Source organism: Drosophila nasuta, chromosome X (genome assembly GCF_023558535.2).
Source record: "Drosophila nasuta strain 15112-1781.00 chromosome X, ASM2355853v1, whole genome shotgun sequence".
NCBI lineage: Eukaryota > Metazoa > Arthropoda > Insecta > Diptera > Drosophilidae > Drosophila > Drosophila nasuta.
The window spans coordinates 29,793,997-29,815,962 of NC_083459.1; the positions used below are offsets into that span (position 1 = coordinate 29,793,997).

Consider the following 21,966-nt stretch of genomic DNA (forward strand, 5'->3'; position numbering starts at 1 on the left):
ATCTTCCCCTTTAGCTTTATTGTGCAATAAATAGCTGATTTAACCAAAAAACTGGCTAGATCTAGCCACAAAATTGCCACTGTGGCATCACTGTTGATATTTCGAAGTACTGCGAAAATGCAGAAAGAAAGATCAATAAATGTCACGCCACTTTTGTCCACTACACTAACGACACAACAACACAACTGTACTTGCAAGAGCAAAGCGCAAATGGCAACTGAACGTAAAGAGCGCCAAGTTTCAGACCACAAGGAAGAAGCAATAGCAGGAACAAAAAAAAAACACAATCACCTCACACACACACTGCTTGCGGCGAATTGAAACCAGCGCGTTGCGGCGAATTACACAAAATAAATTTATGTATACATTCACACACACATGCACACATATGAATATGTGTGGGTATGTGCTTGCGAAAGAAAATGTTTGAACATATGTATTTAATATTTTTCATATGCGTTAAATTAACAATATAAAAAACAAATATTTTATGAAATTATTGACCGCGATTACTTATACATAATTAATGAGTACATATTTAACATTGTCTTTGCCCGCAGTGACGTCACAATTGCATGCTCTCTTCTGTTTCTCTTTCTGTCTTCAAGAGAGCGCTTTTGCTCACTCAATGTGTGCACGATTTTCGTCAGTCGAGCTGCAACTTTTGAAGTGTAAGCATCACGCGATTCGCGCGGTTACGGGAAAAGTGACAACGACAACAACAACGCCGCGCAAGCACACACAAGTGCACATATATTGGAAGTGATTTAAATAAAAAAAAAACAAATTCAGCACCCAGCCCTTAATGGTAAGTCTAGCATAAACAAATATTTTCTCTATGCACATATTGCACTCGGTCTTGTGGTGATTTATTACGCGTATCAAAATTCAATATATGAATGTACATACATACATATGTACATATGTATAATTATTAAATGCGTCGCGGCATTTTTTTTTTTCCTTTTTCACGTTTCTACGTCGCTTCTTTTTTTTCTTGCAAGTGAGAAGTATGTGTACGTGTGTGTGTGTGCGTGTGTGTGTGTGTGTGTGTGTGTTGCTAGCGTCTGCTTAAGCTTGAAGTACATTGTATGCGATCGAAAACTGTAAAACCCTGTATTTATGTATTAAAACGAATATATGATAAATAGCTTATCCTTTTATTTTATCCAAATTAAAAGGTTTGAGCTCCTGAAAAAAATTTTAATATACAATTACTTTAAATAAAATTAATTAATTAATTATTAATTTCATCATATTTGACAACATAATATTTAGTGTAAAATTAAAAGCTTACAAATTAGAATTTTCTGTAATCGGAGTCTTTCAGAAAAAAAAACTAATATTTTTGAAGTATTTCGATTTAGTTGAAATTAATGTCTAGACCCTGGTTGGTATACGAAAAGCTTCCAACTACAAGCAATTCGGTTTTAAATTTTTTTGGCGTTTGTGAAGAAATCAAATTCCGGGAACACTTTTACTATAATAATTTTTTCTTGCCTCCGAAACCAAGCAATAATTACACTTGAAATTTTATTGAATGACGAGGTTTCGTCTTCCATCGATCGTGATCATATTTCTATTCAGTCTTTTATTTGTTTATCATATAATTAAGTACAAGTGCGAAAGTACAAAATTATGACTTTTATGTAACTGTAGTATTAATATTAAAGGATTAACATGATAATAATATATTAATATGTTTTTAAAAAAGAGAAACTCAAGTGAAAATCACTAAGTTCCCTTAAAATGCAACGATATAAAAATATGTTAATTAAATTGATTATATTGACTACACTGTATGAAGACTTCAAACATTCTCAACTACAACTAATCAGGATGTGGATTCATTGCTTTGATTTTGTAATCGACATAATGATCAATGCGTTGACAATTTGACGATATATATCGTCAAAATAACCCTGCACGAAAACTGATTTGATATCTAAGAAATACTCACATGACAAGAATTTCACCATGGAGAATGCGATCACAAGCGTGTGGATGATGAGGCTCACCAGCAAAAGAATCGATTTCCTTGAACCGTCTGGACTTCTGCATAGTATTGGAACGACATTGATATTCATCTCTAGCGATTGATGGACTTTGGATATTCAAAATTATGATTTTGATACATATATCGAGGCGTAAAATTTATTAACTTGGTCACAAATAAGTTTTGAAAGTTGTGGCATTAATCGGACTAGATGTGGACCCGCTAATAATTTGGAAATAGGAACAGCACTCATATAATACCATATAGGAAATTGATTGAATTTCCTAATAATACGCAGCCGCTCCGATGTAATACATAAAAATGTAACCAATTAATTATAAAAAAGTGACTAATCGAATCATATACAAATTTAAAACTGTATAAAAATCAGTAATTTTTCATTTTGTAGTTGTGGTGAGCTTCGTTTGGGTCTCACCTCAATAAACATGTGGTGACTGATAAACTGTACCGATAAATGTTCGCCGATATATCCACATTTATAGGCATAGATATTTTTATGAGATTTTATAAGGGGCAAATGTGACACTTCAAATATATGAAAAATATGTCATGATATGGTGCTGTGGAAAGTGGCTACAACATTTGTAGGCATTAAATTAATTAGTAGTCGGCAATATTCAATATTAACTGAAGTACAAGGTTTTTTTTTTTGGGACCATACTACTCGTTTCTGTAATAATTACCTCTAAAGCTCAATAAAAAATAAACTCTTGCATTTTTCGCAATTTGAATTGCTTGCAATTTCATATGTTTTTATTATTTACCATTGCTCAACCTATAAAGAAAACTGATGAGTAAATTATTATTTGACTTATCAATTGTTTGCAAAGTAAAAGGAAAATTTACAAGCTACGAAGCACAAACTAGAATACTAAGACTATTTCGACTTCATATTTCAAACTCAACTTCAAAAGCAAAAGTAAATATGGGGAAACAATTTCTCGGAAATTATCAACCTTATAATGATCGTATTACAAGCAGAGTATCAAATTCATAAACCCAGTACACTAGGTTATTGTTAACTTCAATAATTTGCTATTGAGAAAATTATAATATATATATATATATATATATATAATATATATTTAGCTATCTATCTATCCATTATTTAACTATGTATCTAATCTATTGAGTGGAAAAGAGTCTGCCCTTCAGTTTATTAGTATTAAGGGAAGGTCGCAGTATTTTTAAAATACTATTTTTTTTTGCGCCTCTGTCAATTTTCCATTCGTTCACGCGACACGTCAGCTGTCGACAACGATCAGATACTGACCGCTGAAGTCGTAGTCGGCGACTGAACGTCGAAGAAAAGGCAGCAGAAACATAACAGGAGGCAGACGACTTAAAAAATCGAAAAGCAAACAACGATAAGCTAGCTCTGTTTGGGGCGAATTCATGGATTGCTTGCTCACTCGTCGTCTGTTTGTCTCGATTCTTGCTAGAAGGTCAATACATACATTTAATGCGAACGCAATTTCAGTTTGCTGCCGAGTGTTGTGGCGACACATTGTTTTGAGAACGCGTACCTTCTTTTTTTTGCAAAAAAAGCTTTAATACAACATTTTTCATCATTGAAGCTTTGATTTCGAAACTGTGCACATCATTTGATGTTGAAAAGGCAAATGGAAAGTTAATATTTCCCAGGTAAGCTTACCAAAGCATATATTTATTTAAGATGCTAGCTGTTTATTGATTTAATTATTTATTTGTTTTCGTTTTGCTATTTTCGACGTCAAATTAGTTGCAAGAATTATCGCCAATATATATTATTATACTATGAACATGTGAATATTTGTGTGTATTTTACTTGCGCAACCTCTATCAAAGTGTCGTGTTTGTGACCGTGTTCGTGCATGTGCGGGTATTTGTATTTGTATTTGTGTGAGCGGCGGTTTCGTTTCTCTTTCGTGTTTCTTAAGTGAGCGAATTGACGAACAAGGGGATGTGAGAAAACAGTCAAAAGAAGGAGAACAAGAATAGTGAGTAAAGAGAAAATGTGTGACCGCATTTTGGAATGCTGATGTGACACGATGGTTAGCCGAAGTTGTTCGGTTTCTCTTTTCCACAGATATAATCAGTACATTTAGGAAAAATGTGCTATATGTATATTATATCTTTGAAATTATGAATAAAATGAAATTCCCCATTCCAAATGCATTATTTTTTTTTATTTTTTTTTATTAATGGAGCGACATACATATACTAAATGGATGAGAAGAAAAAAGGAAAATATTTATGATTGACCAAATTATGAAATTATGAAAATGCCAAAAATATGGATTGCCAACGAACATAAAAAAAACAAAGAATTGATTACATTAAAAATTGGGAATACTCAAAATCGGAAATATACAGTTGAATGGAATTATATATATCTTACAAAACTATTGGAAATTGGAAAAGAAACACAAAAAACGTTGATTATATTACTTTAAATCCTAATAAAGACCACAAATTGTGATGAAATATTTTTTGTTGACTTGATCATGGACCATAGTCTCAATGATTTAAAATCACTACTGATTTTGGCGAGCTGAATAATAATGCACTCAGAAAATATATCGAAATGAGGCAAAACCATTACAAATTACTGTTTATAGCTGCTGTTGTAATAATTCAGTAGCATAAAAAACAATTCTCGTCTTTCGAAAATTAATCTTTTGAGAGATCAATAAATTTTAATCGAATAGGAATCCAATTAGATTATATAGAATTTAAAAAAAAAAATATTTTAAAAATTAGTTTTCTTTCAATTTTATTGATATCCACTGTATAATTTCTATTTCTGTAAATACATATTTTCAAAGTATTTCATTAATCTGTCAGTGATCAACCTTTCCAATCGCGGCGTTAGAGTTGCAGCTTTTTTTGCCATTGCTGGAATTATTTTTTTTGCTTTTTTTGTATTTCGTTCCCCTTCTTTTGTTCATGATGTTTCAGTAATAAATCCAACGGAAGCTTTGCGCGATAATAAGATATCAAGACCTTGTAGACAGGATGTAACTATATAGTTGGAATTTATATTTCATTGCATTGATGTAGCAGTTGTCGTCTATAAGCAATGCAGCTATCAGCTCTCGGTCACTCCGAAGGTTTTTATAAATAACTATTATAACTTTAGAACCAGATTACTGTCGGAATAAAATGTGACAACATTAATCAAAATTGCTTACGGGTGCCATCCAAGAAATTTCCGGGAATATACTCGACTCACCATTTTTTTTTTATTATTTAACTTTCTGTTTATTATATGGGTAATTCTCTGATGGATGTCGCATGTGACCATCTCTACATTGAAAAAAAAAAAAACAAACTGAAACAATTTTTAAAAAGAGAAAAGGTAATTCTTATAGCTCTAGATTAGTACTTTAATAAAAGCTAAGAATAGTTTTGGATTTTTTTTTTTCTGTTTTGTTTTCTGTTCTGATAATTGCAAAAATTAATAAATTTGTGCGCAAGCCAAAAAATGAACGAATTTATATATTTTATCGTAAAATAGAACAAGTTCCTAAAAGTAATCTTAGCTCTAAATATAGTGCTAACCCAAAGCTTCAAGAATAACCTTTATTTATTTTTAAAATTGTTTTAGTTTATGTTTTTTTTTCAGTGTGAAGACGGTCGCACGCGACAAATTCCGTCAGAGAATTACCCATACACTAAGCAGAAAAAGTCTGCGTGCAAACTTAACGCGCAACTTTGATGTTAAATAAAAATAGTTGTATTGAAGTTATTGGCTTCATTTTTTTTTTAAATTAACAACATATTTATTATGAAAAAATATAACTAGTCTTTATTTATTTACATCAGCAACTTTTTTAATTAAAATCAAAAAACAAAAAGTACACCAGTTTTCAGACCAGAAAAAGTCTGCGTATAAACTTAAATTATTTTAAAAAAAAAGCTATTTATTGATAAAACATTACAAAAATTAGTACGAGGTACTACTCCTACTTTTTTGGAAATTTTTCGGATTGTTTTATCATGTAAATCCTTCTTATAGTTCTCCTTTATGTCCTGACTAATTTTTGCGGCAGTTGACCCAGGATTACGCCTCACCGACTTCAAAACCTCCAGCTCTTCTCGATCGGTTAGCTTACCAGAATAGAATGGGGCTTGGACTGAACTGTGCCGGTTAAATTAAATTTTTTTTGGACTTTTTTAATCATTGAATGCGTTTTAACAACAAGTTCGACAATTTCCCGCAGAGATTTCCCTTTTTTGGCCCAGTTTGACGAGCGGTTTCCTCCCTCGGGAGCAATTTTGGATGAGTGGATCGAAATACCACCAGAATTCTTAGTGTATGTAAATATAAAAAATATTTTTACAATAAAAAAAAACTGACAACCAAGGTGAACATATTTTCAATGTGACCCCTTCACTTCTTTCACTATATTAAATCTCTCCCAATATTTGAAAGCCATGATAGCTTCTATTAAATAGGGAGGAGGTGCATATCTAAAAAGCAATCGAACATTGTTGCAAATAGTTTTTCTGCAAAGCACATTAATATACTTGTTGAAAAAAAGTTTTAAAATCACTTCATTTTAGACGATTTCATTCCCGAGAAATTAAAGTCTTAAATAAAACGTAATTAACTAATTATATTATCCGACAACATTTGTAAAAAAGAAAGTAGTAGAAGAAATCGGACACATGTCCAATGTGACATAATTAATGTGAAAATACTTAATTTCGGCACTGTAGTATATTTGTAAACATAATGCTGAGTTTGCAGACAATTTTGCTGAATATATAGAACTTTGTTTTTGTTATGTTTATTTATTATTAATTCGTAAAATAATTTAAAAGTAAATACATATTTGCAATATTCTTTTATATGTGTATATTCCGTATGCTCAATGTTGGTCACTCGGATGTGTATGTGTGTGTGCGTAAAATACGATAAGCAAGAAGCACCAAAACTTGCATGTGTGTGTGTTTCGTCCGGACGAAAAATGTTTACGTATTGCTCTCAGTTGAGTGTAAGAATGTGCACAGCAAAAGAGATCGTCAAAATGAGGGCGACATGTTAGCCACCCTGAGAACGCTACACACACACACTTACGCAAGCGCGACAAACACACAAACAAATAGCGGCGCCAACAACAGCAATGCCACCAACTAAATGCACGACAAGCAACAGCGTCAACAGAGAACAAAACGAATTACGGCGAATTCGTGACCAGCTGCTGTTGTTGAGCTGCAGCGAGTTGCCACACTGTTCATCATTCGACTGGACATTTTTAATAAATGAAATGAAATTTTATATATGCAGCAAACTGTTTACGCTTGCAATTAATATTATTTGCAATTATTCCTTACGCTTACGCAGCATATTTGCAAAAGTTGTGTTGAAAAGAAATACAAAAACGCAGTAGTCTGGCAACTCGACGATGCCTTTGGCTCACACATTTATTTACTTTGATTCTCAATTGCCATTCGAATTTCAACGACGAAGGAACTGCGCGTCGATTTTAGTTAAGCGTGTGTTGTGTTGTCTCGCTGAATCTCCTTTTTTTTTGTGTTTTTTTTTTGGCGTTGTGATATAAAAATAAAAATAGTGTGTAATATTAGTGTAAATATTGCAAGTGTATAAAAAGTGCAACTACAAATAAAAAAGACCGGCGCGTGTTCTGCAAATTTTGCTGTTGTTGCTGATGTGCTTAAGGAAACGGTGCGTAGAGTTTTTTCTCTCTCCTTTTCAATTTTGTTTTATTTCATTTTGTTAACGGCAGTTGTAGTTGGAGTGCAGTCAAAGTACCTGTGTATGTTTGTGTATGTGTGCATAAGCTGAGCCGCCGTTAGAAACGCATATTAATTTATGTTGTGCAGAAGCTTTTGCTAGGCCGCAAATAAAGAAAATTACCAACAGACAATAAACGTTGTTGTTGTGTTGCCTGCCAATTCGTTCACATGTGTACGCGTATGCCTCTTACACACACATACATGCATACAAACAAATAAGCTTGTATTCTAAGTGACAAAGCATCATATGTTTCTAGAATGCAATTCTAGAGATGGTCGCGTGTTTTGTGGCATTGTGTGTCATTTCGTGTCTGCTTTTTGGGCAGACTTTATTTTGCGTTTACGATATATCCATAATCAGTAATGAGAGAGTAATGCGAACAAATTATGAATGAAATAAATAGAAGAAGAGAAAATAAGTTAAAGAAAATTATTTACAAAATACTATTTTTAGAAGAAATTGTTTGAATGTGTCTAATTTATCGGTTTAATACTCAATCTACCCTTAGATTTCGATCTTGTTGGGCAAATTGCGCAATAGAACAGATAAAACGTTAAGGACTCAATTTTCGGGACAGAGAAAGATAAAGAGAGAGAGAGGGAAAGAAAAAGTAAGACTCGCATAGAAATGTTGGTTCAAATGTGACCGTAGATTGAAGAAGAAGAGAACATGAGAACTGTCATATTGTGATGTGAGCATAGAAAGAGAAAGATAGAGAAAAGGAATTGTCAGAATGACAGTCTACATTTTCAGCAGTTAAAAAAAAGTCTGAGCAACTAACAACTCTCAAATTTAAGATTCTTAATTTGTATACCCATAAAATATAATACCTTTCTATTCTAATTTTCAGCCGGCAGGTAATGAATGTAACAGGCATAAAGTATACAAATTCTTGATCAGCATCAACAGCTGAGACGATTTAGCTATGTGCATCTATTCGTATGAAACACATAGATCCGAGAATCTATAAGATATAGACCTATAATTTTACGACAGTATTTGTTATGTTTGCACGCAGATCAAGTTTGTTTAAAATTTTTTCCACGCCCACTTCCGCCACCGCAAATCAACAAAAATCGAAAAATATATCAAATTGTATATTGATATAGTACTATATTCAATAGTATATCTTGAATGTAGTACCATATCAATATACCATATGATATATTTTTAATTTTTAGTGTGCAAAATATACCAGATTGCCAAAGCAACTAAGATATCAAGATATACTATTGAATGAAGAACCATATCAATATACCGAATGTTGCAGTATTATTCTTAAAATATACCAAACTAATATACCACATAAATATTAAAAAATAAATATATATCAAATGGTATATTTGGTATATTGATATGGTACTACATTGTATATCTTCATTCAAGATATACTATTGAATGTAGTACCATATCAATATACCAACTATACCATTTGATATATTTTTTATTTTTAGTAATTTTGTGGTATATTTTGAGATCTCACAGCCGAACACTGTAGCTTTCTTACTTGTTATAATTTAAAGACTAATTATAATATTTAACTTTTTCTTTTTTCCTCAATTGGGGATTTCATTTCATGTTACCAGAACCTGTAATCGAAGGGCCGAACAATGAGTGACACAGGGGATGATGTCATCGAGGTAAATGGGGACTCCCCATATAGTCGGGCAAAGCTGCAGCAGTTACGCGCTTGTGCTCCCTTTGTGAGGACCTTGGTGACGACCTTTAAACATAAGATGGCCGAAGAGCAGTGGACAAAACTTAACATGCTCATGGAACTCTTGGAGAGCGAGAAGTACTACATTTTGCTACAAATAATCATAATTACAATACTAATCAAATCTCCTTCCTAAATAGCATGTCGTCGGCGATGTTTGCGCGCTGTACGGAGTCGAAGCTGACAAATATTGAGACGATGATTAACAAAGTCAAGTCCAAATATGAACCTGTAAGTAGATATTTTATCGATCTCATGGAACTTGCTGAACTTATTATTTCATTCATTCATTTGCAGTTATTGCATCCCACAGAGGTGATCGTTATAGATGGCGACCAACCAAGCACTTCCACAGCAGCGAGGCGCAATGCAAGTAGAGCCAGTAAAGGCAAGAGTCAAGAGGCTAGCACTTCTGGAACTGCCACTTCAACTGCCGCCGCCAAGACGAATGCTGTCAATGGAATAGCTAAGAAGGCGCCAGCAGTTGCACCTAGGAAACCAGTATTCGATATTAAATCGACGGCAACGTTGCGCCGTGCAAAGACTGTGGCCCCTGCTGCTAAGGCGCCAGAAACTAAAAACAAACCCTTTGTGCCGGCAGCTAAATTGCCAACGCCAAAAACAGCAAATCCAACAAATTTGGAATCAGAGCGATGTGCTAATCTACCAGCACCAACGGCATCAAACCCAAAGACAATAACAGCTAAAAATGCAACTGAGAAAGCGCAGCTAAAGGAGATGTCAACTGCTGTCAAGGAGACAATTCCTTTGAACTTTGGCTCAATTGCGTCACAAAAGCGTCGTGCAAATCCACCAGCTCCCAGTCCTGATTTAACAATTGTTCAGGATGACCTGTTGGAAAGGAGGTCGACTGCTGCCACGATTGTTGATCGCGAGCCTGAGCGTCTTGTAGCAGCAGAGATTTCGGCACCTAAGCCTGACTTTGAGCGTCGCTCGAATCCACCTAAACCGACAAAGCCAACAAGTGGTGTAAATCTGGGTCTCGAACCCTCACTTGCTGCCCGATTGTCCGACATAGACTCGTCGATTGGCAGCAGACGCGTAGATTATGTACGCAGATCTCCAAGGAACACACAAACGCCAATGCATTCAACTTCGTTGACCGATGCCACGTTGGCCAAGTCGTCAGTTTTCGTGCGACGATCAGCTGTTGTTCCCGTACCAACAGCTGATGCGGAGACTCAGCGCCGATCGAATCCTCCGGCACCTGCTGCTTTAGAGGAGGCGCGCAAGAAGTTGGCGGCATTGGCGGCTACACCGGAAACAACACCTGCTTCACCATCTGATTGCACTGATCCACGTGGTCGCAGTGGAAGCTATGTCTCCCAAATACCACCCAAGGCAAGTGTGTCGCCCATCCAATCAAGTGCGAAAGGTCCGACGAGTTGGCCCCGAAAGGAGAACATTCCAGTTAAGAAATTTCCATTACCTCAGTCCATTCCAGTGATTGGATCATCCAGCGGTAGTTCGGCAAAGTCAACGACTCACACATCGCCGCCAACTACCAAATCGATCCCGGTGATTGGCTCTCCAGCAAACATCAACAACAACAGCAAGCACAATGCCAACTTGAACATGCCGAACGCATTGCATGGTTCAATCAATTTGAATAGGGCACCGAGTCTGAATAACCTGTCGCCAGGTAATGTTGATGGTTTTGCCAACGGATTTAATAACGGACAAGAGGCCTCTAGTACTCGACGCTATGGCAATCTTGGTGCAATCAACGGCGCGGGCTCACGTGATCCACGTCGTGCTAAATGGGGTCAGAGCAATGGACCCCAACAGCAGCAGCAACCTCAACAACACCCAACAGGATCACAGTATTCACCACAAGGTGGCGGACAACGGCGTGGAGGTCCATCCGGTTGGCAGACATCCAATAATCCAGGCAACTACAACAGCTACAATCCTGGTAGCAATCCGAATGGAGGGAACACCAATAATAATAATCCAGGCTGGAACAACAACAATAATAACAACAGTCACTTTATCAACGGAAGTCCGAATTTCAACTACAATAACCGACCCATGTTCAATCGTGCTACAAGTCTCGGTGGCGGTGTGTCCAATGCCCCTCAAGGACCCGGCAACAACAACATCAACGGTCCGCCATATTCAGGGGCACCGCGCACTTATCGCGAGCATCTGGCGGCCAAGGCCAAGCAGCAGGAGATGCAGCGTCAGCTGGAGGCGAACGAAAAGCAGCGTCAGCTTGAAGCAGCCGAAAAGCAACGTCAGCTTGAGGCGGCCGAAAAGCAGCGTCAGCTTGAGGCAGCCGAAAAGCAACGACAGCTTGAGGCAGCTGAAAAGCAACGACAGCTGGATGCGGCGGCCGCGGCAGAAAAAAAGCGAAAGCTGCAAGAAGCTGAGAAGCAGCTAGACGACGGACAAGCGGTTGCGGCACCATCCCGCATGGAGAGCGATAACGTCCAACTAGACACATCGTATCGAAATGTGGTGTTGACGGGCACCACCAACAAGAAGCTCGACTTCAAGATACCAAAGAAGGCGAGTTTGGAAAAACTGTCGCGAACAAATGAGGTAAGAGATCAGAATAGTGATAAAACCAATAAGTGCGAAGAGTCGATCGGCGTTGACAATAATAATAGTGAAGAGCAAAGCTCCAGCAAGTCGAATAAAACAAACAAATCGAGTAAGAGCCATAAAGTGGCAAAAACAGTTCATGTTGATAAAGAAAAATCGGATAGTGCGGAAAAAGTGTCTAAAAGTGATAAAACGGTAGATAAAGAAAAAGCGGACAAGTCGAAGAAAGTGGTTAAAGTCGATAAAGCTGACTCGGATAAAACGGATAATTCTGACGCAAAACATAGTTCGTGTAGTGCGGCGAAAAAAAACAAATCGGAAAATAAGAAAGACGAGGATGTCGACGAAACGTCCAATAAACCTGAAACACCGGAAAAAGAAAAGACAAAGCATTCGAGCAAAGATAAGAGTCCAGCGGAAAAGTCTAATTCGAACGAGAACAAGGAGAAAAAGAAACCGACGGCAGACAATACAGACAACGTTGAAAATGAACCACCAAGCGTGGTTGAAACTAACGAGAAACAATCAGCGAACAAACAATCCGAAGTGGAATCGGCAGACTCGCATCAAATGTCCCCAAAACGCAATCGCAGCCAAAGCAAACATCCCAAAGGCAGCAAGTCGACTGCAAGTCCAACAAGAAAGGACGATGAGCTGCAGGAAACTGCCGTCGAAGATGATCCGGTACCGACTGTGGTTCAGCCGAATGTTGAACAAAATACCGAACACCATGCAATCGAGTGCAAGCAAGAAAAAGTAGTGTCCGAAGGGTTGCCCAAGCTGCCAAAGTTAAAAGTGGTGCTAGGACCCAATGCGCATGCAATGGTTGTTATACCGAGCGATGCAATAAATACAACAAAGTCACCATTGAAAGAAATGCCAGAGTTGAAACGCATATTGAAACGTCGCAAATCGATGATGCCGACCGCGAGTAAACCGCTAGTCGATAAGTTGGAACTCTTTGGTGGTGTTAGTCTCAATTACGAGGATCTCGTCGACCATCAACGAGAACAGCAACAGCTCAGCAACACCGCCAATGACGAGGTGACGGCTGAGAAAGTTGAAGTTGCGCAGTCCTCGCAGCAACGTGTCAATAGAAATTTGGCCATCATGTTCGAAAAGACCAGCGACAATTGCAGCGTCTCCACGCAAAATATTTTGGCCGGCAAGCGGCGATCGCGCCTGAACGAGCTAACGCTGAACGAGACACAGCTCAGCCGGAATGTCTTTAATCCGCGGACTATCAGGCCAAAAAGAGACTCCTCGAAGGCTGGGGCAAATACTGATTCGCCCAAACGCAAAAGGGGGCGACCCCGCAAAGACCCTGGCGAGTCCCCAGACAAGCCAGTAAATCAGCCAGCGGCAAAGACCGCAGTTCCACCAGCGCCTGCAAGTGATGCTGAGAATCTGCTCCCACCACCGCCCAAGAAGAAGTGCAAACGCAGTGAGCTGGAACAGCTCAACGATGACATTGCCCAAATGTATTATGCAAACGATGTGATTCACGCCACCGGACGTCGGGCATGCTCCGCTCAACGACGCGGGAGCAGCACAAGTAGCAGTATTAGTAACAGCACCAGCGCTGAGTTTGCACCGTATATACGTAATGTGGCGCGTCGCGGACGTCACTATGAGGCTGGTCGAGGCTTTAATCGTGCTGCATTTAAGGCACAACAGGTTTTGCGTCGTCAGACAACTAAAAAACTCCGAGTGCGTGTTGCACGTTGTGTGCAATTAGAGCAAATGCTCAAGGAGTCGAAAAACGAAAAAACCTCAGCTCGTTCGAAGAATGCGACTTGTCTGGTGAAGAATGTGAATCCTGAATGGCATTCACAATCATCGGCCGTCACCAGCTGTGTAATTTGTGCCCAGAACGTTAGATTCGCAGTGTCGCATTATGTTCAACATCACGGCGAGTTCTACGGTGCTCGTTTGCCACCTAATAAGCTGGAGAACTTGCGAGCCGGGAAGCTCTCGCGTCCAATCTACCGCACAAGTGGATCGGTTGCCAAATATAATCATGTGTGTGTCTTTTGCCAGAAGCAGCTGGAGATAGCGAACTCCAGTTGGGTTGAACATTATGCGCGTCACACCGGCGAATTTAATTTTCAATGTTCGAGCTGTAAAAGTCCCCGGTATCGTCAACATGAGGGGGATCAACATGTGTTGAGATGTAAACCAGGAGCGCGCTTATTAGCTATATCGTCCTATCGACGGACTGCACCGGTTGTAATCTATGTGTGTCGCCTTTGCTACTTTTGCCAACTAAGCCAGCACAATTTGAAAAAGCATCTGCAAGTTCATCATGAGATCTCCGAGCCCACGCAGATGGATCTCAATCAGCAGCTGACTATCTATACTACCGAAAATGTGCCTGCGGCCAGTACAAAAGCGGCAGCCAAGCGCTTGATTGCACGACACAAGAGTGAGATGGCGAAGCTTAATAAAAAGAAACAGTCGCCGACATCCAAGACGAATCCAAAAGTGCGCAAGAAGCCCATCAGCAACAAGGCCAAAACGGAACCCCCTGAGCAAGCCATCAGTCAGCCAGTGAATGAGCAGCAAGCAGAGTCGATGGGCAGTGCCAGTGACACCCTGGGCATGCCACCAACTCGACCAGACGAGGAGCAGCTGCTCGTCATCAATGAGTGCAAGCTCGAACAAAACGAATATCTACAAAGCTCTTCACAGACTGAGCGAGTTAAAGACGCTACGATGCCGCCTGCAGAGGCAGAGTCGAATTCAGACGTAGAAGTAGAGCTCGATGTGGACGACACATCATCGCCAAAGCTGGAAGTATCAATTGCTATATCGGCGACGCCAATTCCAGGGGAATTTTTGGCTAATGAGAGCGTTGCGGAAGAAGATCCATTATCAACAGCTGAAGAGTTAATACGGAACGTAGAGCAAGAGGAAGTACCGGAAGTAGCTCAACAACCGGAGCTCGAAAAGGAAGTAGAGCAACCGCAGCAAGTGGAACAGCAAGTAGAGCAACAAGCGCAAGTCGCAATAGAACAGGCAGATGAGGAAATGTCAAAGTCGCAACCGGACGCAAATCAAGACTTGGATCAACAACAGACGTCTGAACAGAACATAGAGCAACAGCAGGTGTTAGACGTGGACGTGGACATGGGCGCGGAACAGGAACCGCATGTGGAGGAACAGAAGGAAAATGAATTGGAGCCAGATGAAGAGGAAGAACTGACGTCGGAACAAAGGCGTAAGGGTTCCAGCAGCAACAAGTCACTATTCCGCAACTTTAACAAGTTTTGCAATAAGTTGAAGAGTCGTGGAAGTCGCTCATCTACGTCGAGCAGCACCAATAGCATCGGAAGTGCTAGCGGCAGTAACGTCAAGGGCAAACCCTCAAATTCACCCGACCACAGCTCCCTCGAATGCGAAGTTCCCGAACTAAATTCCCGACCTGAAGTGATAGTCGACCTGCCATCAGCGCCTACGGTATCGCCATCTGAAACCGAAATAATCCCCATACAGTATATGATTTGTGTGCAGAATGTTGCATTCCGTTTGCGAGGCTCACCGACCCTGAAGCCTGCTTATTATTGCCGAGTTCCAGACTGCTTGTTTCTCTTCTCGAATGAGATAGAAGGTCTGGAAAATCATTTTACACGCAGTCATCCGTCGCTGCGTTGGAACGGCAGCTGTACTGAGTGCAGTCTACCCGTCAAGGAAGTGCCCGATAATTTGACCATTCGCGAGGAGCTGCGGCATATGGTGCAAGTGCATGTGGATGAAATTGGGGCGCATAAGCCACCGGAGCCGGCTGTTGAAGTTGCGCCACCAGAACCTGTGCTGCCCAAGCTGCGTGTGCGTCGTTTTACGGGAGATCGTTTAGTCCCAGAGGCCGACCAAGCAATCGAATCGGAAGCTGTGCCCCGAGAACTTGTTGACGAGAATACAACGCTTAGGAGTTTGTTACTCGCCCAATCCCGTCCGCCAAGTCACCAGCAACAGCAGCTGAACGCCGCCGGTGTCGGAGAGTTTCTGTGCGCCAAGACACCGCCAACGACTGTGAATGTGGCCGATGTTATAAATCGCGACTCGGAATTGGGACTCCAAATCAATCATGTATACAGTCTCGCCGATACATCCATTCCTCTCATAACGGGCGAGACGGTGCCATTGCCTGTAGCCACTAATGATGACTACGTGATTACACAGAGCCTTACCCAAAACTATGAGGGTCCCATTCCGACGGAGATCAACATATCTATTGAACCCCGACTGACAAGTTCACCACCAAGGAACGATCGCACACAAATCGCTGGCAACCGATTCCGTTGTATGGCGCCAAATTGCAATTACTGCTCCCACACAGTTATGTGCATACGGGAGCACATGAAGTTCCACAGCTTCAGTTTCGGACCGAAGGACTATCTGCAGTGCTCCTATTGCAGTCATGTCGGCAAGGATGTCGACGAATATGTCCAGCATGGTGTTCTCCAGCACGGTTTGGCCAGTCGCGAGGAGCTGCAGGAACCCAATTTGTCCACCTCTGTGGCATTAAGTCAACGCATACGAGATGTGCTCAAGGAACGACGTGCTCCATTGGCACTCAGCACAAGCGCAGCAACCGCGAGCGACACTAATCAAACGAGTAATCTAACAACGCTAGAGGAAGCAACGGCGAATGCGGCGGAAGCAAACAACAATACTTCCATCTGTGCTATATTCGACGAACTACTTAAGGACACAGGATTTACCGGTAAGTCTTCTAGATCATTTTATCAAATAAAAATATTGAAGGGTATCGATAAAGTTGAACCACAGTTTGAAAAGCAAAAATCTTGAAATCTTTAGAGGGATTTGATAATAGATATTCCTTAAGAGTCCCTGTAATCTCTGTAATAGCGGGAGTGGGGTAAGATTATAAATAGAATACCTTAGTTGATCAGGGATCAGAACACAATACATTAAAAAATCAGAATCACATTTGTGTGAGTCGGAAAAGCCTGAGCATTTCATTTACTTAATTTCTCTAATTCACTCAAGAAAAACTAACTAAACTAAGAAAAACGAACACTTAGTAGCTTAACCTAATGCGTGTTTTTTCCCAACCTTGCACAGACGACAGACTTTATGCGTGTCCCTTTAAGGGATGCAATGTCAATCTGACCGAGGAGGCATTTGTCAACCATGTGCGTTACCACAAGAGCAGCAATCCGAATGCAGGTCCATTGATCTGCAAATTCTGCAGCCAGATGTTCGAGAAACCCATAGCACTGCGATCCCATCTGCAGCACATGCATCACCGTCACGAATACTTTTGCAGCATTTGCCTGGAGACGACAGTGGATCAACGTTTAATGCTACATCACGTGCGTGCCATGCACAATTCGGAATTCCAGAAGCTAAACTGTCAGCAAATCTTCCTCGACCTCACGGCCGCATTTGATGCGGTTGCAATGCCCAAGTGTTGGCTTAGCGCCATGGAGCAACCGTTTCTTCAGAAGCAAATGGAGAATTTCCTGGGCCGTTTGATCGAGGAGTTGCGTTTGCGACGCACTAAAAACAAATTGATCTACAGGCCAAGTGAAATGCATCTGATTGCCAAGACACATCTGATTGCCAAGACACATGGTGGCGGCCAAGGACAGTTGCAGTGTGGGGAATGTCAACATTTAACCTATTCCAAGGATCTCTATAATCATCTGCTGCAGCATAGGGAGTTAGCGGTACGTTTAGCGTATCCCCCCGAAGAAGCGATACCGGATGTTCGGCAACCCAACCAACAGGAGCTCATCACCACAGTCGAGGCATCGACATCAGCCCAAAGCGTAGCTCAGCCAAATGCCGACGAGGTTGAGTTGGCTATTGCGTCGGCAAAGTTGCCGGTAGCTGGAAGACAAATGGTGGTCACGCCACGCTTTCACTTTGTACCCAAGGAGGTGCGCTACAAGTGCGGTGTACCCGACTGTGGCCAGCATTTCGACACAGAGCTGGGGTTGAGCCAGCATCTGAGCACTCAGCACAGCTATGGAGATTGCTTTAAGTGTCCGCATTGTCGCTATGAGGATCATCTACTAATACTGGAGAAGGTACTGGATCATTTGAAGTATCATAAGCGATACGTCTACCAATGCGGTGCGTGCAGCTCGTTTGCGCCAAAACGCTCCATAGTTGATCGCCATATTCACAACAAGCATCCCTCAAAGTTTGGCGCTGATGTCGATGTGATTATCCATAAGCGTGATGATTTGACAATGCACACCAAGCTAGCGGAAGTTCGTTGGTTCAAGTCGTGTAAGTTTGTCTAAAAAATACTATAACTAACAAAATATACCAAAAATATACTGAAATGTTGCACAAGTTTGATCTATTATACTTAAAGTTGTACTTGATGTAACGAGAACGTACTTTTCATATTGTTTAAATATACCAAATGCATATACCCAAAATATAGTAAAATTGATTGAATATGCTAAAAGATGTATTTGGTATATTGCGAACATAACTCATCATATTGTTTAAATATACCTAAAATATGCTAAAAAGTTCCAAACGTTTGATTTTATATACAAAAAGTTGTATTTGGTATAACGATAACAATGTGAAAGAGTGTGTGTCGAGTGTGCTTTGCCTCATACAATTTTCCATTCTTGTTTAAATTAGTGAATCTGCCGCACACTTCGTCCGATGAATGGTTCTGTAATCTATGCCACGCTGTGCTCGCCACCGAGCAACAGATGATTAGGCACACGGCGGTGGCACACCAGCGTATGTATCAGTACTGCTGTCCGTATTGCGAATACGGCTACAAGGACCTCACGAGAATCATACTTCACATACGTCGTAGCCATGCCAGCAAACGCATCCAGCCGCTGCAATGTTATCTGCGCATCAAGTGCAAAAATCGCCAGACACTCGGTTTTATTTGCAACACATGCCATGAGCCGACCAACAGCTTACACAAGATGGGCAATCACTGTCTGCAGGCGCATTTAAATCGCTTTCAGTACAAGTGTCGCCACTGCGACTTTGGACACTCTCAGATCCGCCCCGTCGCCGCTCATATGACGCAGGAACATCCCGGATTGCCAGGTCTACCCATTCAGCAGTTCGATCGCTTGTCCAACGACATGCCCGACGATGACTTTTGGAACATGGCCCAAATATTTTCGTCAAATGGTCACGTTGAGCCATCTGAGGCAATCTCTTCCAATAACCATGCGCAGGCCGTTCAGATTTTTGAACCCATCGAGTTGTCGTCGGATGAAGAGGATGACCAAACGAATAACGCTGCGTCTGCTCAGGTACGTTTTTGTGCTTCTACATTTATATTACTATATTTAGCGGTATCGATAGGTGCTATTTAGTTGAAGGCTTAATTATAATATAAGTTTAATCGATATCTGACTACTAACGTTATCGATAGTAACCGATAACTGTCCGATTGCAGACTTTCACTACATGAGTAAAACACGATATTTATCGGTAAGGATAGTAACTTTAACTGTTTAGTTAACGGCACGAATTAAACTCAATATTTTCGGTATTGACATTAACTGATAGTTGCAGGCTTAATTTATAACTTGTTTTATTTGTAATCTCTAATGAAGTTTACCTAATAGAAAATCTCGCTCTCTCTCTCTCTCTCTTGCAGAAGCAGTACGAGTTCGCGTGCTCGCATTGCACGGAGACGCGTCACAACATTGACGAACTGAGATCGCAACACTGGGCGATCAAGCATCCCGAGCATCCCTTCTACTTCTGTGTGCAACCGCAGCTGTGCTGTCCGGTGTGCTACGGCTTCAAGGGGAGTGCCAAAGCACTGCTGGAGGAGCACTTGCCGAATGTCCATCATCGCCGCACGTTGGTGGCCTGCGATGTGCGTCAAATGCGCGAATGTGGCTACTGCAACAAGACGTACAAAGAGTGGCCAGAGTTGGTGCATCACATGACAATCGAGGCGCATCTGGCCAACGATCTAAAGAATCTAACAGATGGTGAACTCAACGAACTGATCGAAATGGGAAGCACCGAGAACGAGTATTATCAATGTAATCTGTGTCGGGTGTTGATGCCATCGAATGTGGCAATTGCGCTACACGGAACCGTGGAGCATTCGGATGTAGAGGACACATTTAGCTTTCGACTGGTAAAGAACGCGATTATCTATCACTGTTCGTTCTGCATGTACGCCTCGGTGGATGAGTTGGAAACGTTGCGTCACATGCTCGATCATTGCAAACGCTTTGGCACCTGCCACTTGTGCGCCGAGCACTTGAACAGCGGATTCGATGAGTATATACAGCACTGCTATTCGAGTCATCGCGATCAAGTGGATAACTTTGATGTCATCCATCCGTATGATGAAATGAAGAAGTTCCTTATGCAAGTGCTGTATCAATTCCAAAACGGACTCATCATCAGCAAGAGCAGCTTACGCGACACTCGCTTCAGTCACGAACGTGCCATCCATCAGCTATACAACGAGCTGCGCAGCAAGGCGGCCAAGCCGCCAATACCGCGAATGCTTTTCAGTCAGCTGCAGTCACGTCATGTCACCGCCACGCTGCAGTTGAACACAACGACGACACCGACGGCGATGCCTCGAATTCAACAACGTCGCAAGACATTGAATCCTAACGATATGCAGCAGTTGTTCACACAACAACAACAACAACAGCTGGCGGCGCGTCACGTCAACAAACCCAACGTAATCTGGCACACGTCGTTTACAGGAAAATCAGCAACTCCTTCCCAGCAGCAGCAGCAGCAAATCCAAATCCAGCCAACTTCCTCGACTGCCGTCGCTCCCCCCAAGCCGCTGCCCATTCTGCAACGCATCGCCAAGCGACGCAACACTTATGTGGACCCCGGACAAATGTTTTTAGCCAAACGTCCTTGTTTGCAATAGACATTGAACCTTGAACAGAATAAAACCCATTTAAGCAAACAACCTTGTTTGCATTAGACTTGAACTTTAAACCAGATTAGACCTAAAACCATCGCCACATGGATCAACATTGTCATAGTTTACAAAAAAACACTATCCTTTTTTTTAAGAATTCACACACACTCTTGTTAATACGTAATAGGTATTTAATATCGTATTTATAAGTAAAGTGATATATGCTCAATTAATATGTTATACATTACACAACAAATTGTATAACATAGATTATAGATTTGTTCGGCAGTTTAAAACCCTGATGGAACAATGGAATAAGTTATTATTATTATGACGAGCATAATTTGTCGCTTTTAATGTGGCTTGTCTATATATAATGTTATGCATAATACATCTATGTTATATATAGATAAGACACACTTAAAACTACAATGTTTGCTCGTTATAATAGTAATAACTTACTCTATTGTTCCATCAGGCTCTCAAATCTATAAACCATATACATAATTCGTTGTGTAATTAGATTATGAATCACTCTCTAATTATAAACACATTTTTTTTATCATTTAAAACATTTTTGAAATAAGCGTTGATGTACCATAATTAAGAATCACTCTTGAATGTTAAACCCTTTCTTAAATTATTAATTCATCTATAATCTATATAATTCGTTGAATAATTAGATTATGAATCACTCTCTAAATTATCAACATTTTGTTATCACTTTTGCGTTTATATTCCACAATTTAAAAGAAAAACCAGAAATTGAAATGTCAAAATATGTTTATAACAATTAAGAATCATTTCCGAATTATAAACACATTTTTGTTACTCATTATCAATTCACAAAATTATCGTTGATACTCCACATATTTTTGGTCTTACATTATCAATTCACAATCCATTTATTTTTTTCCACTTGCAACACATTTGAAATAAGCGTTTATATTCCACAATTTAAAAAAAAAGGCACATATTGAAATGTCCAAATATGTTTATAATAATTATGAATCACTTCCTGCACATTTTTGTTACACAACATT

General features: G+C 40.2%; 1 protein-coding gene across 3 annotated transcripts; it reads left to right on the top strand.

Moving 5' to 3' along the window:
- The first annotated feature begins 464 nt into the window (after positions 1-464).
- Positions 465-21,966, top strand: LOC132797109 (uncharacterized). Of its 3 annotated transcripts, none has more exons than XM_060808623.1 (7): positions 465-808; positions 9,350-9,558; positions 9,621-9,711; positions 9,778-16,774; positions 17,137-18,312; positions 18,682-19,322; positions 19,673-21,966. In XM_060808623.1, the coding sequence occupies exons 2-7, from the start codon at positions 9,374-9,376 to the stop codon at positions 20,927-20,929; spliced, it is 10,347 nt and encodes a 3,448-aa protein (XP_060664606.1). In that variant the 5' UTR covers positions 465-808; positions 9,350-9,373; the 3' UTR covers positions 20,930-21,966. The 3 variants fall into 3 exon arrangements, with proteins under 3 accessions (XP_060664606.1, XP_060664608.1, XP_060664607.1); XM_060808625.1 differs by lacking the exon at positions 465-808 and adding an exon at positions 3,557-3,661; XM_060808624.1 differs by lacking the exon at positions 465-808 and adding an exon at positions 7,539-7,691.

Bases quoted from the DNA above. Each gene is read 5' to 3' on its own strand.
- LOC132797109 (XM_060808623.1), top strand. From the start codon at position 9,374: ATGAGTGACACAGGGGATGATGTCATCGAGGTAAATGGGGACTCCCCA. The intron at 16,775-17,136 runs GTAAGTCTTCTA...AACCTTGCACAG, and splicing joins TAAGGACACAGGATTTACCG to ACGACAGACTTTATGCGTGT. The intron at 19,323-19,672 runs GTACGTTTTTGT...TCTCTCTTGCAG, and splicing joins ATAACGCTGCGTCTGCTCAG to AAGCAGTACGAGTTCGCGTG.